General features: G+C 39.2%; 1 protein-coding gene across 1 annotated transcript; it reads left to right on the top strand.

Moving 5' to 3' along the window:
* The first annotated feature begins 1,123 nt into the window (after window positions 1-1,123).
* On the top strand, window positions 1,124-19,101 carry CLRN2 (clarin 2). The gene is made up of 3 exons (XM_001369197.4): window positions 1,124-1,491; window positions 14,722-14,901; window positions 18,362-19,101. The coding sequence occupies exons 1-3, from the start codon at window positions 1,239-1,241 to the stop codon at window positions 18,625-18,627; spliced, it is 699 nt and encodes a 232-aa protein (XP_001369234.1). The 5' UTR covers window positions 1,124-1,238; the 3' UTR covers window positions 18,628-19,101.
* Window positions 19,102-19,330: the final 229 nt, after the last annotated feature.

A 19,330-nucleotide genomic window follows, 5' to 3' on the forward strand; every position in this document is an offset into this window, starting at 1 on the left:
AAAAAAGAGATTATTTCTTTTTCTTTCTTTCTTTCTTTCTTTCTTTTTTTTTTGTGCTTATGTCTCCAGGATCTAGCACACAGCTGGGAAAATAGGAGGACCTTAATAAATGCTTGATTGATTGATTGATGACTTTATATAAGTGTCTTGACCTTTTAGGGCTCAAGTTCCCTCTTTTGTCAAATAAAAAGGTTGTATTAGATCAGTGGTTCTCAAAGGATCATCCTATTCAACTCTGTATCCTCTTATCTCAAATCTCCTTATCATATCTTGCTGTCTTTGTCTTGTCTTCACTAATAGATTACAAGCCCCATGAAGGCAAGAATGTAACCTGTTTGTACCTCTGTGTTAACTACTGTATTTCTTGCCTAGCACAGAGTAATAATATATCATGATATAATAATATGTCATGTATCATGTTAAGTCGGTGTCCTCTCAACAAGCCTGTGTGGTGGTTAGAACAGCTCTTATCAGCCCCACTTTACAGATGAAGAAACTAATGGTCAGAGAGGTTAAATGACTCCTCATTTAATATAGCTACTAAATGTCAAAGCCAGGATCCGTTTTCCTTGGAGGCTATATACTGCCCTGTTTGCAGGGAACCCACAAACTGTTTTATGTTGCAATTTTACACTCAGAAGATTCACCCAGTGACAAATCCAGGTGTCATAAAGCCCCGGCTATTCACTTCAGTTCAATGGCTTGGAGAAAGGAAGGTCATTTCCTTGCGTTGTTAGTTGTCCTCAGAGATCTGACAGCAGTGACATTTAGAGAAAGAGAGAAAGGGCTTGGCCCAGATAAAAGAGCTGACATTTGATACAGTTTCATTGTCGGTAAAAATTCTCCTGTCAGATCCCTTGATTTCCTTCCCCCCCCCCCCCCCCTTTGTTCACATGCTTCTTGACAATCTGATCTCCTTAGTTTTGCCCCAGAGGGTCTTTCAAGAGATTGTGATAAGCACCCAGTGTCATTTGAATATTTAAAATAGGGGACAATTAAGCCACCTGCTGAAACCCTAGTCCCAAGGCTCATCTAGGGTTACTTCCTTCAGGAACAAACAGCCGCGGGTCTAAGGAAGGCTGTCTAGATGTGCGACACGTGTGCTTGGGCAGAAGAAGGAAAATGCACTTCAAAATGGGCTGGATTGAAAAGCCGACCTTGGGTCTGAGGATGCCCCGGCGTCTGAGAAACGCTGCTGCTGCCCGGTGGCCTCGGGGATGATTTCTTAAGCCTCTAGGATGCCTGGATGTTTTAAAAAGACGTGGTTCGGCTTGGCCTCCTTGCTGAGCTTCTCTTCCTTTCTGCTCATCATCATTGCTCTGGCAATCCCCAAGTGGCTCAGTGGGAAGATCCTCTGTCAGACTGGAGTGGATCTGGTCAACGCCACCGATCCAGAGCTTGTGAAATTCATTGGAGACATTTACTATGGACTCTTCCGGGGCTGCAAAGTGCGCCAGTGTGGGCTGGGGAGCCGGCATTCCCAGTTCGCCAGTGAGTATCATATATATGCTTCTCTGCGTGCCATGAAAACTGGTTCCTTTTTAGAACTTTTAAACTAGTAAGTTTCATTAAATGGAGCATTTGCTTGTCTCCCTAAGGGAAGAAAAGTTTATGGAGAGGGCACCCAGTGGGCAGCCAACTGTATACAAAGAAAATAAATTGGAAATAATCAAGAGAAGAAAGGTATTACCATTAAGGAGGATGGGGGAAAGAATGGGACACCGTGGATTGAGAATCAGTCCTAGAAATGGGAGATCTTGGATTCAAATCTAGACTCAAACACTTCCCAGCTGTGTGATCCTGGGCAAGTCACTTAACCCCCACTGCCTAAAGTTTACCACTCTTTTGCCTTGGTACCAATACTTAGTATTGATTCTAAGACAGAAGGTAAGGGTTTAAAAAAGTCAGGAAAAGTGTCTCATGGAAGATGGAATTTTAGCTGGGATTTTAAGGAAGCCATTTAAAAAAAAAAAAACAAGAAGAAAAGATGAGAAAGGAGATTATTCCATGCATGGGAAACAACCATTGAAAATCCCCATTGCCCTCCATGAGAGTAAATGAATGTATTAAACTATAATAATGACTCAAAGAGGTATAAATAATTATCATTAATGTTATTTTTGGTGGGAAGGATACTGGACTGTGAGTCAGATCACCAATCGTTGTATGGCTTTCAACAAGTGAGTTCAACTAGTTAAGCCTAAGTTTCCTCACCTTTAAAATGGGGATAATAATACTAGATCTATCTACCTCACAAGGACTGTTGTAAAGAAAGTGCTTTGTAGGAGTGACTCAGTGGATTGATAGCCAGGTCTAGAGATGAGTGGTCCTAGGTTCAAATCTAGCCTCAGCCACTTCCTAGCTGTGTGACCCTGGGCAAGTCACTTGACCCCCATTGCCACTCTTCTGCCTTAGAAACAACACTTCTAAGACAGAAGGTAAGGGTTGTTTTGTTTTTTTTAAGTGCTTTGTAAATTATAGTGGCAAAAACATGGGCTATTGTTATTTAAGAGCTTACACTTTGAGTTGATAGAGATTTTTAAAAACTGACACATGGGTAAGTTTCTGTGATTACATTTAATGATAGTGAAGATAAACCCTTATGGTTCTGAAAAGTAACCTTCCAGAGATATATGTGTGTGAGAAGAGCATATCTCTCTCTCACACTCTCATGCACAAAGTGAGAGACAAGCTGATTCAATGAAAAGAGGACAGAGGACCCAAGTCTGAACCCTGCCTTTGTTTACTAATTATATAGTACCTGCCTAACCCTTTAGCAGCTTTGCAGAGGATGGATGTGGGTGACTTCAATTCCTTGTGCAAATTTGAATAAGTCTCTTCTGAGGCCTCACTTTACTCCTCTGTGAAAGAAAAAGAGGTATGGCCTTAGGGGATAATAGAGTGCTGGTCTTAAAATCAGGAATACATATGTTCATATCCTACCTGGAACATTGTCTGGCAGCATGACCCCTGACAAGTCACTTAACATCTATTTGCTTTATATAATCAATCAATCAAAAATAACTTATTAAGCACCTACTATATGCCAGGCACTTACTCGGCTAGTTGCAAGGGTTATATATAAAAAATAAAGTGAAATAGTGTTTACTCTCAAGATGATTACATTCTACTGGGGGATGAGAGTTCAGAGAAATAATATGTACATATATAAGTTGATATATAAGGTAAATACAAAGGAATTTCATTGGCTAGGCACTGCCAACTGGAAAGATCAAAGAGGGCTTCATTTATGAAGTAACATGTAAGCTAAGCTTTGAAAGAATCTAGGCATTCTAAGAGGCAGAGGTATGGCTTGGGAGACAGAGTAGGCAAAAACCTAGAAAAGGGGAATGGAATGCCACATGTAAGAGAAATTCATTTTGACTGGAAATAAGATATATGAAGAGGAATCATGTATAATAAACCTGGAGAGGTAGGCTGCAACCAGGTTATAATGGGCTTTAAATGCCAAACAAAAGAGTTCCTAAAGGCAATATGAAGGGGAAAGAAGGGGAAAGAAATGGTCACTGGCATGACATGGTCAGACCTATTTTGGGAGTTTTGCAGAGAATAAATTAGAGAGGGAAGAGAATTGACACACAAATCTGCTAGGAAGCTATTGACATAAACTAGGAAAGAGATGAGAGCCTGGACTGGGGTGGTGGTCACACGAATGGAAGAAAGGAATGAATGGATGGATGCAAAAGATGTGGCAGAGGTAAGATTAGCCAGACTTGGCAACTTGTTAGAAAGGCAGGCGTGTAGAAGCGAGAAGATAAAGAATGTGGCTCCACCAGAAATAGAAAGTTAGGAATAGGGTTGGGTTTGGGGAAAAGACAATTAATTATTTCAGACACTTTGAATTCAAGATGACTCTGGGCCATCCATTTTGAACCTCCCCACAGGCAGTTGGAGATAGAAACCAGAGCTCATGAAGGAGACCGGTTTTGGGTACACATTATGAATTGGGAATCATCCAAATCAAGAGGATAATTGAACCCTTGGTAGCTAATGCAGTCTACAAGAGAGTATTTAGAAAAAAAGAGGTCCCTGGACAAAGCCTTGGGGGCTATCCATAACAACTCCTTAAGACTTATCTACTAAGTCAGTGATGGCAAACCTTTTAGAGATGGAGTGCTGGGCCCCACCTCTACCCCACCCTCCAGACCAAGTGCTATGCCTGTCCCCCTGCCCAGAGACTGAATGCTCCAGCCCCCTTCCCTTACCCAAGATAGGGGATAGAGGAAGCTCTCCCATTGGGCTGCTGAGTAGAGGGGAAGATAATGAGAGGCAAGTGTGGAGAATGGGAGGAGAGTAGCCCAAGCACTCCACTCCACACTAGCTCTCTGCTCCTCTATAGCTATGTGCCACACTGTGAGCTGCTCCCCTCAAACCTACCTCCTCTCCAACCCCACCACAGGAATCACCTTCACCACAGACTCAACAGGCTACCATCTGCGCCACATCCTCATATAGAATATGAGCCACTCCCCATTTCCTTACCCCAGACAGAAGTGGGAGGAAGTGCTCCCATTGGGCTGCTGGGAAGAGGGGCTGGTAAGTGAGGAATGTCCTCAAGGGCATGGGGGGGGGAGGGTCATCTCTGCCCCAAATCCCTCTGACTTTCTAGTAATGAACTCCAATGGGCGGCTGCAAGTATTCCCACAGAGAGAGCCCTGCATGCCATCTTTGGCACATGTCATAGGTTTGCCATCACTGTATTAAGTCATAGTCAGAACCTAATCACCAATCTTTCCTATTTGAGTAAAACAAATATCTTAGGCTAAATCAGTGGTTCCTATTAAGTGGTCCATTTACTAGTTCCCATTGTTCGCTAATCTCTTAGATGGATAATGGTCCAAGGGATTCACACTAAAAATCTTTAATGGAGTCTTATGTAGAAAATAATTACAGAATATTATGATTAGTATACTAAATTACCTTGAGAATTTACAATACATATTCTTTTGCTTTAAGATAAGGTTTACAGAATAAAAAATGTAGAGAACCACTGGGCTTAATGACCTATAAGCCCTGTCTAGTTCTAAATCTTGTTCAGTTCAGTTCAATAAACATTCATTTCCTACAGTGTGCCAGGCATAGTGTCCCAGTGATTGACACTATGGATACAAAACCAAAAGCAAAACATCCTCTGTTTTCTAAAAGAAAAACATTACACTAGGATGGTGATGGTGAACTTTTTAGAGATGGAGTGCTGGACCCCTGCCCAACCTCACCCCCCAGACCAAGCACTGTGCCCCCTCCCAGGCAGAGTGCTCTGCCCCTTCCCCCAACAAGTGCCAGGAGTGCTGCCCCAACCCCTTTATACCACACAGGGGAGGGAGAAAGCGCTCCCATTGGACTGTTGGGCAGAGGGGTAGGTGAAGTGAGGAATGTCCTTAGCAAGTATAGAGGGGGAGGCGAGTAGCCTGAGCACTCTGCTCTTCTCCAGCTCTTCCTTGTGAGCTGCTCACCTCACCCACTCTGTGCTATTGGGCTAAGGCAGAGGGGTAGAGGTTGTGAAAAAAATGTCATTAGGCATGGTGAAGAAGGGGAAGAGAACAGTTTCCCCCAAGTCCCTCTGCCTTTCTAGTAACAAACTCCAGGGGCAGGGAAAGCAGCTGAGTGCCCACAGAGAGTGCTTTGTGTGCCACCTTTGTGTGCCACCATGGTGATGCTCTAAGCATTTAGAATAGAAAGTTCTGGGAATGAAACCATCACCAGATTGGAGGACAGGTAACTGCAGGCTAACAACAACAACAACAACAATTTATATAGTACCTTAAGGTTTGCATAGTACTTTGGGTTCATTATCTCATTTGAGCCTCACAATGCCCCTGGTCACAGGGGATACAAGTAAACAAGAGGTAAGTAAGTATATGTGCACAGAAGGAAACATTATGAAAGAATTCAATTTTGAACTGGACTCAGTTTCTACCCATACTTAACCACTCTGTCTCTCAGTTTCTTCTCCTCACCTATAAAGTGAGGAGTTGGATTAAATTAATTCTATGATCCCTTCTAGCTTGAAAACCATTATGATCCTAAAGATTCAGATAGGACAACACACCCAGGTATAAAATTATTCCTTCTGTCTAAAGATTCCTGCCCCTTCTGTTCTCTATAGAAAAGTTATTCACCTTCTACACATTGGTGATGAAAGGGTTAGACAAGGCAGGGCTGGCTGGGTAAATGTGTAGCGGGACTTTCAGAATGATTGATTGCATCTCTATAAGTAGCATCTGTCTATTTTTAAGATGCAAGTTAAAGATAACTAAAATCGAAATAGAAACCTAAAGGAACTAACATAAGAATCAGAAGGGCAATCAATCTTTATACTGCAGTGTGGCAGTCTTAAAATAATTAGATTAATGAGGGAAAAAAGAATGACCTGAAGGAACCACCAACAGACATGTTTTTAATGCTTAAAACTTCTCTTGGCTGATTCTGGGTAAATCTGATTTTCAGATTTATAACAATTCTTAAAATTATTTTTTTCTAGATTTAGAATCCACTGACCATAAAATCATATAAATAAACGCAATTTTAAGAGACTAAAATGAAACAAACTCCACTTGCAAATAATTATTATAACATCAATAATCCCTTCTTATTTCTTTGTCTTTTGTGTATTTTTTTCTGATTTTGTTGCAATGATTTTTTTTAAACAAAGGATCAACACAGATTTAGAACTGGAAAGATCCTTAAAGGGCTTTTAGCCTAACCCTCGTTTTAATTCATTCACTGAAAAGTATTTCTTAAGTTAATACTATGCTCCAGGCACAAAGAAGAAAAAAAAGGAATAAATTTATTTTACTGAGAAACTTGAGGCTCCAGAACAGCTTAAATAACTTGGACTTAAATGTATTTAAATAACTTGTCAACACAGGACCTCTGGACATCTACTCCCCTGTGGGGTCCCTCCCCCCCATAATCAGTATTTTTAAGGAGGAATCTCTGATACAATGAAAAAAGAATTGGCTCTACAGTCAAAGTGTCTCAATTCAACCCCCACCTTTGATGCTTACCACCTGTGATCTTAGGAAATCACTTAAACTCCTAGGCCTCAATTTTCCCAAGTGAAAAATAAAGAAATTAAACTGAATGGTATCTGAGATTCCTTCCAACTAAATCTGTAATCCTAGAATAATCCTAAAGTGGTTCTGATTTGGCCACCTTCCTTCTACATGATTTCACAGAAGTGTTTCCACACTTCTTATAGCCTTCGTATTTGTCGTTTCCAATAATGTAATGCTCCTCAGAAAAAAACTTTTAAAATGTGTAACAAGACTAATAATTTTAGCATAAACAAAATGAATGTCAATGAATGTCAACAGTTCACTTACTACCATGAAAGGAAAAAATGTATTATTTGTGTTTCAAATGGAAATTCTTGACTTCTCACAGGAAATCCACCAATCTGTACTATTCATTTTCTATTGAACATAAAGAAAAGTTTAGGAAAAGCAGTTGCAATTTGAGGCCAACAGAGTGTAGAGTTGGAGGTTGGAAGTGGTGCTCCACCAAATACATGGGCTTCATGCCTCCATTTTGCCACTGTAGAACTAACATGGATATTCTGTGAGTCTCCTTGCTAACAGAGAGTAAAGATACCATCCCTCTCTGGGTTAGGAATACTCTACAAAGAAAGCATGCACTATGTATTTGTCTCAAAGGAAGACCAATGAAAAAGAATAATCATCCTCTCCCAACCAGAGTGAATAATAGTAGCCTTGAGTGGGTTGTTAGTAAGGAATTATTTGATTACCTCCTTGTCTGGAGAAATTTCAGAATGAGCCAGATACCCATCTCTTCAGGGTGTTTTAGATACAACTCCATTTGGAAGCCCTGGGCAGTTTCTTTCCTTTGTTGGCTGCCTTTGGGTTGCAGAGTGACAGCCAGCTATGCAACAGGGTTCACAGACTTTCTTGAGCCAAGGGTAGTTCTTCACTTCTGCCTCTTGGAATTCCTGACTCCCTTCAAGAATCAACTCAAGGAACACCTCCTAAGAGGTTTTCCCTGATTTTTACCCCGACCCTACTCCATCACAGTTGTTCCCCACCCCTTCCAAATCTGGTTTGTATTTGCATAGCTTAGATTTTGTATTTACTTATCTGAATGGCTGTTGTTTTCCCCCAGTGGAATGTGGACAAGGAACATTTTTTTTCCATTTGAATAAGTTTATTTAGTCAATTTAGAATATTATTCCTTGGTTACAATAATCACATTATTACCCTCCTTCCCCTCCACGCACTCTTCCTGCAGCCAACATGCAATTTCATTGGGTATTACTTACATCCTTTATCAGAACCCATTTCCATGTTGTTGTTTACACAAGGATGTTCATTTAGAGTCTACATCCCCAACAATATGCCTTCAACCCATGTATTCAAGCAGTTGTTTTTCTTTGGTGTTTTTACTCCCAAAGTATTTCCTCTGGGGATAGTGGTTTTTCTCATAGGTTCCTCTGAATTGTTCAGGATCACTGCATTGCCACTAATGGAGAAGACCATTACATTCGATTGTACCACAGTGTATCTGTCTCTGTGTATAATGTTCTCCTGGTTCTGCTTCTTTCACTCTGCATCAATTCCTGGAGGTTGTTCCAGACTCCATGGAATTCCTACAGTTCATTATTCCTTCGAGTACAATAGTATTCCATCACCAACATATACCACAATTTGTTCAGCCATTCCCCAATTGAAGGGCATCCCCTCATTTTCCAATTTTTTGCCTCCACAAAGAGCACAGCTATGAATATTCTTGTATAAGTCTTTTCCCTTATTATCTCTTTGGGGTACAAACCCAGCAGTGCTATAGCTGTATCAAAGGGCAGACAGTCTTTTAGCACCCTTTGGGCATAGTTCCAAATTGCCCTCCAGAATGCTTGGATCAATTCACAACTCCACCAGCAATGAATTAATGTCCCCACTTTGCCACATCCCCTCCAACATTCATTACTTTCTTTTGCTGTCATGTTAGCCAATCTGCTAGGTGTGAGGTGATACCTCAGAGTTGTTTTGATTTGCATCTCTCTGATTATAAGAGATTTAGAACACTTTTTCATGTGCTTATTAATAGTTTTGATTTCTTTAACTGAAAATTGCCTATTCATGTCCCTGGACAAGGACTATTTCATTTTTGTCTTTATTCCTTCAGGACCTAGCATAATGCTTGGGATATAATGAGCCCTTAATAAATACTGGTTGATGAATTGATTTGGTAATTCCAAGATCATGTCTTTAAAATGATGTAGTCACCATGGAACAAGTTTGGCTGGAAATTTGGTCTTGTTTACTTTTTCCTCCCCACATCATTTCAATAATAAAAGAACAAACTCTCCCTGCCCCCCACCCCCAGCAGCCAAGGATATCATATAGAAAAGGATCTTACCTAATTGGGAATAAGAAGGGATTCAAAAATAGAACTAAGGACAAACTTTTACTGAATAGTGAGTAACTTACATGTAGCCATTGACTGTCTTGATTGGCATAGCTAGCTTATTTTGGGAAGGTATAGAAAGAGGGAGAGGAAGTTCCCATGGATTTAATTATTATCTCTCTGAAGATGTCTCTGAGATCTATAAATACAGTTCTACTCTTTTTTTTTTTTTTTGGACTCCTGTCTTGCATCACCAAGGATTTGTTAGTCATCTCTATATTATGTATAGGCATCTCAAACTCAACATATTGAAAAGAAAGACATTCTTATCATCTCCCCCAGTTCCACCCTTTATTTTTTAAAAAACCTCTTTTTTTCATCTTACAATCAGTACTGTGTATTGATTCCAAGGCAAAAGAGTATTAAAGGTTGGCAATGGGGGTTAAGTGACTTGCCCAGGATCACATAGTTAGAAAATGGTCTGAGACCATATTTGAACCCATGAGTCTCTAGGTCTGGCTCTCAATCCACTGAGCCACTTAGCTCCCCTCACTCCTAGTTCTACCCTTTATTTAAGCTTCCTATTTCTATTGAGGGAACCACAATGCCCTTCGAATAACCAATTTGACAAATTCATCCTTTTCTCTCCCTTCTCTTCCCCATAACCAAGTTGCCAGATTCTCAAACTTGTCAATTCTACTCCATATGTTTGGCCCCTTAATCTCCCAACTAGTTCAGGCCCTCATCACCTCTCAGCTGGACTATTATCTCTTAACTTTTTTCAGCTTTGGTTTTCTCATCTATAAAATGTGGATAATAGTAGTATGGTTATTATGAGAATCAAATGATATTATGAATAGCACTTTGGAAATCTTAAACTGCCATTTAAATGCTAGCTGTTATTATAATTGTACTTCAGTGAAGACTCCAGCAGGACTCTGTTCCTTGTTTAATCCAGTCTGAATAGCTGCCAAAGTCAGGTCTGACCATGTATTTCTTTGCTCCAGAAACTTCAATGGCTTTATATTGCCTCTAGGATAAAACACAAATGTGATATTTGAAGTCCTCCAAAATTTGACTCCAACTTCCTTTCCCAGGTTTATTATACAATATCCCCCTTTAAGCCCTCTTTCTTTCAGCCCTGATCTCCTAAAATATTTGGAATTCCCCAAACATCATTCCATCTCCTTGTGTCTTTGCACAAGTCACCCTCATGCCTGTCATGCCTAGAAGGTACTCCCTCCTCCCCTCTATCCAATCTCTAGCTTCCTTCAAACTTTATTTAGCTCACTTCCTCTTGTCCAGGTGTCATCTGGAATTGTAAGTAAATCTCCATGTAAGTGGAGATGTCCTAGAGATTCTGGCAAGTATTTTCTGTTTTCCTTAAGTGTTAATGGAACCCCTCTTCAAGTTATTCCATATATGCTCATTTGTTCATTCTTTGTAACTTACTCAGCTTTGTTCTTACCAGCAAATCCATTGTTGTTGTTTTTAAAATTTTATTTAATTAGTCAATTAGAACATTTCCCCCTGGTTATAAGAATCATGTTCCTTCCCTCCCCTCTCCCATCCCCTCCCATAGCTGACTCGCAATTCCACTGGGTTTTACATGAGTCCTTGATCAAAACCTATTTCCATGTTGTTGATGTTTGCATTAAGATGTTCATTCAGAGTCTACATCCCCAGCCATATCCCCATAGACCCATGTGAACAAGCAGTTGTTTTTCTTCTCTGTTTCTACTCCCACAGTTTTTCCTCTGAATGTGGATAGTGTTCTTTCTCATAAGTTTCTCTGGATCATTCTGGATCATTGCATTGCTGCTAGTAGAGGAATCCATTACATTCGATTGTGCCACAGTGTATCAGTCTCTGTGTACAATGTTCTCCTGGTTCTGTTCCTTTCACTCTGTATCAATTCCTAGAGGTCATTCCAGTTCACATGGAATTCCTCCAGTTCATTATTTCTTTGAGCACAATAGTATTCCATCACCAACATATGCCACAATTTGTTCAGCCATTCCCCAATCAAAGGGTCTCCCCTCATTGTTTTTTTTTAACTGTACCACAGATCTAGTGCCTACAACATACCCCACTTCTGTAATACCAGCCTCAAGACAAGTCTTGACTTTCCTAGATAACTGTGGGCACTCATGAGCCCTTGAAGCCTCTCAACACAGTTGTTAGCCTTTTGCCAGTATTCTCAAACTCAAATACCTTGACAGGGAGGCAGTCTCTGGAGTATAATGTAAACATTCAGTTTGGAAGATTTGGAGTTGGAGGACTTAAGTTTGAATTAAATAGTCAATCATGTGTGTAGTAGGTATGGTATCTCTTGCCTTCTCAATAGGTGGGGGAGAGAGAATTGGGAATTAAAAAGATAGACAGACAGATAGATAGATAGATAGATAGATAGATAGATAGATAGATAGATAGATAGATAGATAGATAGATGATAAAATTGTTAATAAAGCCTATAAGCCCTTTGTGGGAGGATATGAATAAAAGTTTTTTGATGAAGATTATCCTAGCAGTTGTGTTACAGGCCAAGTAAGTATACCAGAAAGAATATGGACTTTGGATCCAGGTTGTTGCTCATCCATCATTTTCTAAGAGGTCAAAGACATCATAGGGTGAGATCTTGACTTGTGCATGATATGGATTTGAATCACATAGATGTTTCTGGAACCTTGAATAAATGACCCGAGTTTCCTCATCAGTAAAATAAGCAAATTGTACTGGATAATGTCTAAGGTTCCTTCCATCTTCATATCCTCTGATCTTATATTATGGATGGCCAACCATGATTGATTGAGTCAGGGTCAACATCACACTCAAGTACCTTGCCATTGGATTCATTTAAGAAATGTTTGGTGATTACTGGGGGCAGCTGGGTGGCTCCGTGGATTGAGAGTCAAGCCCAGAGATGGGAGGTCCTGAGTTCAAATCTGGACTCAGACACTTCCCAGCTGTGTGATCCTGGACAAGTCACTTAACCCCCATTGACTAGCCCTTACTACTCTTCTGGCTTAGAACCCCCAGAATTGATTCCAAGACAGAAGGTAAGGGTTTAAAAACAAAAAAGAAATGTTTGGTGAAATAAATTTAATTGAAAAGAGGATGATTAACTGAATAAGGCATAGTAGTTGAGGAAATTAACAGCAAAGATAAACTAAAAGATAGTACAAAGAAATAAGAACAAAAGAGGAGAGGCAATGGCTCCCAAACTGAGAACAACTGCAAGGGAAAAACTGGGAAAGGATGACTGAAGGGAAAGAAAGCATTTTCCAGTGTTAAATTTCAGGTGTCATCTGGGAATTGTAAGTAAATCTCCTTGTAAGTGGAGATGTCCTAGAGATAACTGGAAATATAGGGCTCAAAAGAAAACAAGGTCAGTACTTCATATATAGACGAGGGAGTCATCTACATAGAGATGGTTGAAAACACAAAAAGGATGGGTTCAATTAAAGAAAGATGTAAAGTGAGACAAACATAGGATTTAGGAGTGAGCTGTGGGGCCCTCTGATATTTAGTCCACAAGGGGAAAATTAGTCCAGAAAGGAAATAGGGAGAGAATTATCAGAAAGATAACAGATTCAAGATTACATAGTATCATGGAATGCAAGAATGGAAAAAAAGAGGGTTAGGTTTGCAGTGTCAATGAAGCTGAGACATGTAGAAGGAAGAGTACAAAGAAGAGACCACTGGTTTTAACCAAGGAAAGGTCAGTGATAACCTAAGAGAAATTGCCACAGGTATCAAAGTCTGTTATATAATGAAAGTAGAAAGGAATTATAATAATAATAATTTTTTCATCTGTGCAAAAGTTTTTAGAACTTTGAATAAAAGGAATAATAAGTAGGGTAGTAACTTTTCCCATAAATGTTTCTATCTGAACCCTATAAAGAAGACAAGAACAAGAAAACAATAACAATAAAAATGAAAGACTTCTATGTAGCTCTTCAGTTTCATATTGTTTCCTACAAATTTATACTTCCTATAAAAACTTTTGGTGAAGACAGTGACTTATATTCAGGTGTATCCTGGCTTTAGACCTCTATTTTCTAAAACTGTATAGGCCAAAATAGTTCTAAAACATATGAAGAAAAAAATGAAACTGTTACAAAATTTGACTCATTTAAAAATATTTCTTATATTTGTAGCTACATTAGTAGTTTGCTGGATTTCAGTCAACAGAAACAGAGTTATATGTACCTCAAAACTTACCACAGGCTTTGTTAATGGCATAGAAATCATTAATGGTACAGAAAATGAATGGATACCAGCCAAGCATCCTACGCTTTCTCTTCATTGCTATTGTTGGATTCCGGTATTGTTCTTGTTAAGAGAAATCCAAGAAATTAGAACTGTCTAAAACTATAGATGCATTCAGTGGTCTAAAGAGGTTAGGGTCTATGGGAGATCTCATATTGAAGTAGATAAAAGAAAGCACTAATCCAGAGTGAAAAGAGTACCCCAGGTAACTCTTAAAAACATGAATCATAAATAGGTCAATATTGAATAAACTCTGGGGTTGACAGAATTCCTTTGATGACAAGGACTACACCCATGGATACATTAGTCATTTTAGCTGTTTTCTGTCTACCCATTGGGCTCAGTAATAAAGCCTTGTCTATCCTGGTCCAGGTAAGGACCAAGAAGCATTTGGTAATACCCTACCTGCTGGAGTAACATGGGGCTGTCATATTGGAAAATGCACTGGGTTGGGAATTAAAAGGCCTACTTCATGTAAGTCCCAAGTCTATTCCATTCTACCTGTGTGGTCCCCATACAAGTCAGATTACCTGGCTAGGAATCTGTTTCCTCATTTACAAAATGAGAGGCTTGGCCTAGATGATGTCCCAAGTCTCTCTTTAAATCCTATGATACTTATATTTCTGGTTTCTCAGTACCCATAAACACTACCCTTCGTGCCAGCCCTCCTTTAAAAAGGAAGAATAATAATAAATAGTAAATTGGAGAAAGGAGTGGTATGAATCAGAATTCTGGGAAGATCATTTGGTCAAAAGATCAAATCAGTTTAGATTGTCACCAGTGATATTTGTTTTTTAGCTCTTTGTGTGCAATATTAATGCCTAAAGATCATAGTTTAAAGGTTATGGTCTCCCAATGAGCAATAAATCCTTGTATCAAGAACAGGAAAAGATGCATATTTTTCCCAGAAAGCTACCTGCTTCTTTGGCCCTTCCCCATTTTGTTAGAGCATTCATAATCAGTGCCACTTGTGCTTTACAAAGAAATAACCAAAATACCATACAGTCCTAGTATAGTACTTTAATAGCCATAAATAAAATACAACAATGATTGCTTCTTTCTCCCCAGTCTTTCCTCACATGGTGAAACAGCTGAACACTGGTCTTCATGTCATGATTTTAATCTTCCTTTTTGTGGCCATGGCCTTGGCTCTGGTCAGTATGGGGTTTGCAGTCCTCAATATGATAACGGTCCCGTACCGTGCAATAAATGGTCCTGCTGGTGTATGCCTGTGGAATGTACTTGCAGGTAAGGCACTTTGCTTCAGGTCTGTGTCACTGTCAAATAGCGCTAAAAATATATAGTTAAATTCACTATAGGCATTCATTAAAATGCCTTGTCATTTCTTCATTTTTCTCTCATTTTATTTTTTCAAATTTTGCTTTCTTTTCCTCCTCTTTATCCCTCCTTCTCCCCCATCCTGCTCCCCTCCTCTGTGTTGAGAAAGCAAGAAAAATAAAACGCTTGTTTAAAATATATAGTTAAACAAAACAAATTGTTACATTGGTCCACTATTTTATGCACATACATATCTATGTATATATGTATGTGTATACATGTGTGCATATGTGTCATTGATGCCACACATGCACACATACATGTATATCTCAATCTGCATTCTGATTCTGAGTCTAGCTCTTCTCTATCAGGAGGTGGGAAGCACGTTTCATCACAATCCTCTAGAATCATGGTTGATTATTTCATTGTGTTCCTAAGTCTTTCAAATTTGTATATCTTTACAGAATTTTTGGTACTGTATACATTTTTTCATCATTTCCTTAAAATTAGTTTCTGCCTATTTTTGTGGCTGTAGATCACTCAAGCAATTTTTAAATAACCCTTCTATTTTTGTCTGCCTACAAAATATAAACATGATGATTTAGGTACATGAGTGATTCAGGGCATGAGACAAAAGGGATAGTAAGAAAAGAAGCTAAAAGAAAATGATGCTGAAAGAGCTAGGACTAAAAAGAGAGGAAATGGGGAAAGAGATGATATAGACTGGAGGAATGATGAAGGAGCTGTGGATGGAGATTAGGATTGAAGGATCAGTAGCAACATCTAACAAAGATAAAAAGAGAAAGGGAGAGTTCTTCCCCACTAGAAGGTAAGCCCCTTGAGTAGGGATTATTTCATTCTTTGCTAGCTGGTATCCCCTGTGCCTTCCACAGTGCCTGGCACAATTGATTAAGTGATGGTAGTAAGAGCACTGACCACCAAAGATCAAGTCCATTTGAGAGAAAAGGGGAAAATACTCATTACTGAACTGAAAATCTTAGAGGGATTTCCAGTAAGCATGTAACATACCATGAAATTGATTCTACAGAATATGGCGTATCACCAGCCTCCACTTTCTCTCCAATAGGTCCACCCACTGCATCTTTCCATCATCCCAACCTAAACCTTTTTTTTTAAACCCTTACCGTCTGTTTTAGAATGGACAGTATATATTGGCTCCCATTTTTGACCAGCTCATAGTGACCAACCTAACTTCATCCCTTACTCTAAGGCTTGCCAGTCATACCCATGAGGAATCAAAATCAAATGGGTACCTGATGTCAGAGGTGAAAAACAGAGTGAGCAGAAGCTGCCTGATGGAGTAGAAAGAGAATGGGATTTGACCGTAGAGGTCAGCAGTAAGTGTCCTAGCTTCCCATCTCCATTGTCGAATCCTGATTTTTTTTTCTCATCTATAAAATGATGGGGTAAGGTCTCTAAGGTATCTTCCAGCTTGTGATAAGATCCTAAGGTCTAAACTACAGCTGTGAGGTAGCCAGAGGAAGGGAGGTATATGGATCTCTCTTCTTTCCTTTCTCCTCCAGCTCATTTTCAACTTGTATCTTCTCTACTAACCCTTTATCTATGGAAAAGCTAATCAAGGCTAAATAAGGGAAATGAATAGCCAAGTGCCAAAGAAATTAGTGGAAATGCAGGCTGAAAAGAACTTCAGAGATGAAGCAAAAGGAGCCACAAATACAATTGGAAACTATTTGGACCCTACCTCTCTTTTGTGAGGGTCACAGGGACATCCTCAGGTGTTTAAGGGATTTGTAATTTCTTTTTTTCAGTTACTTTTTTAAATTGTTTTTGTTTTTAAACCCTTACCGTCTGTCTTAGTCATAAAAATATCTGAGGCCAGTTTTGAACCCAGTTCCTACCATCTCCAAGCCTGACTCTCAATCCACCTAACTGCCTATCATTTAAGTTTTTAATAATTTAAGTTTTCTCATAACACAGAACAGTAGGAAGGATGCTGAATTTGGAATTAGAGGGCATGGGTTCAAATCTTGTCTCAGCCTCTTACTCCCTGTGTACTTCAGGGCAAGTCACTTCACTTGAACCTCAGGATCCTCATGTGTAAATAAGGGTAACTTCTATATAGCTGTTAAGGGCTCCTCCAACTCTAAGTCTAACCCTATAAATAGGCATATAATATTAAAGGTTCCCTCTGGTGGCATGTAAGGGGAAAGGGAAAGGCCATGTCATTAATCCTTACTTGTAAATCACCAAAGAAATACCAAAATTCACTCATACCTATTTATACCCTTATTTCCCTGTTAAAGTCTAAGTTCCTGAAGCTCCAGGACTGCATCTAACCTTATAAAATGATTTATGGTCTGTGGTGGGTAAACTGTGTCTGAGCTTCAATTCTTCCAGCTCTTTATTATTTGTATTTTCTCTAGCACAGTTCCTTGATCATAAAAGATACTTGATAATTATTTATTGCACTGAACTGGATTCCATGAATTTGGAATTTATGCTATTTCAGAAAGGTCAGGATTAAAATTCCAGTAGGCAAGGAGGTGGCTCAGTGGGTTGAGAATCAGTGTGAGAGAGGAGAGGTTCTGGATTCAAATTTGACTTCAGACACTTCCTAGCTTTGTGACCCTGGGCAAGTCACTTAACCCCCCATTGCCTAGCCCTTACCACTCTTCTGCCTTGGAACCAATGCATAGTATTGACTCTAAGATGGAAGGTAAGAGTATAAAAAAGTTTAATTCCAATGAATAATGTAATTAAAAATGCAAGGAGACGGGGGCAGCTGGGTAGCTTAGTGGATTGAGAGCTAGCCCTAGAGATGGGAGGTTCTAGGTTCAAATCTGGCCTCAGACACTTCCCAGCTGTGTGACCCTGGGCAAGTCACTTGACCCCCATTGCCTAGCCCTTACCACTCTTCTGCCTTGGAGCCAATACACAGTATTGACTCCAAGACAGAAGGTAAGGGTTTAAAAAAAAACAAAAAAAATGCAAGGAGACAGTAAATATATTGATAAAAAACGAGCCATATTCTAATACGTTGCAAGCAACAATTTCAAACAATTAACAAGTTATCTATAGCCAATTCTTATTTGTTTAATAGAGTAGATTCAATATGAATTCTACTTCATAGTGCTTTGTTAACCTAGTTCACCTTGCTACAGGTATTTCAAAATAATAAAACTGTATTTCTTTTTTTTAATTCTCTAATTCAGATTGGACACCCTCCTGCTTAGCCTGAGTCAGGCTTTGCTTCATGGTTTTGCTTCATGAGTCTTTCATAGATTGAAAATAGATAGTAAATAATCTTGGGTTTTCAGAGGTTTGATTCAGTCTATATAAAGTCTGTCTCAGTCCTTATCAAGAAGGTGATAGTTTAAATAAGGTACCACGAAGTTTTTAATTGTTATCATATAATCTGAATGAATTTTGAATCTCCCTTTGGTTCTAGGTGGTATCATTGCTTTGGCCATTGGGAGCTTCATGGCGGCTGTGAAATTCCATGACCTCACAGACAGAATTGCCAATTTTCAGGAAAAGATCTTTCAGTTTGTGGTCGTGGAGGAACAGTACGAAGAATCTTTCTGGATCTGTGTGGCAAGTGCTACTGTTCATGCAGCAAATTTGCTGGTGGTAGCCATAAGTCAAATTCCCATTCCTGAGATAAAAAACAAAATAGAAGAGGCAACTGTGACAGCAGAAGATATCTTGTATTAATAACCTCCCTTAACTGAACCCACTTCCTAAAAAAGGTTCTGTGAAATGACCTGAGGCATAATTTTTGGGTTCTTCCACTTCTGATTTGGATGAAGATCTTTCTTCATTAATGGTTTGGTCATTAATTAATAGGCAATGATTTCATAGATTCCATGGAGGTCAATGGAAACTGTCAGTAATTATAACTGGGATTATAAATTATATACTGCCTAGACCTCGTTGCCTGAAAAAAAGAATTAATGATATAATCAAATATGTACAATAATGACATTTTCTCTAGAGACTTTAAGCCTAGGAGATTTATGGACCTGAGAAAGTCAAGATTTCCTTAGACTCTGATTTATTCTGTATTCTTTTAAGGGGAACAGAAAAGAGCATGGTGGTGAATAAAGTGGGATTCTATTGGTTAATGAATGGCTGTTAAGTGAAATAGATTCATCCCTGTTGTGTGATTAGGCCTATAAATTGAATTATTCACCGTAGGAATTCTGAAAAGAGTTGTTTGCAAAATGAAGCATCCTCTCAGATCTATTGGGTAGGCACAGATGGTTGTAGGAGTTTTCCTAAATTGTGCACACCTGGATTCCTTAGCCCAGGTGTGAAGAATGATTCTCCAGATTTTTGTCTTCATGCCAAATAAAATAAAACACTGCCCTCCCCTCAACCATAATCAAGCTCATAAATTATATCTTTTTTAAAAAAT

This window comes from Monodelphis domestica, chromosome 6, assembly GCF_027887165.1.
Source record: "Monodelphis domestica isolate mMonDom1 chromosome 6, mMonDom1.pri, whole genome shotgun sequence".
Classification (NCBI taxonomy): domain Eukaryota; kingdom Metazoa; phylum Chordata; class Mammalia; order Didelphimorphia; family Didelphidae; genus Monodelphis; species Monodelphis domestica.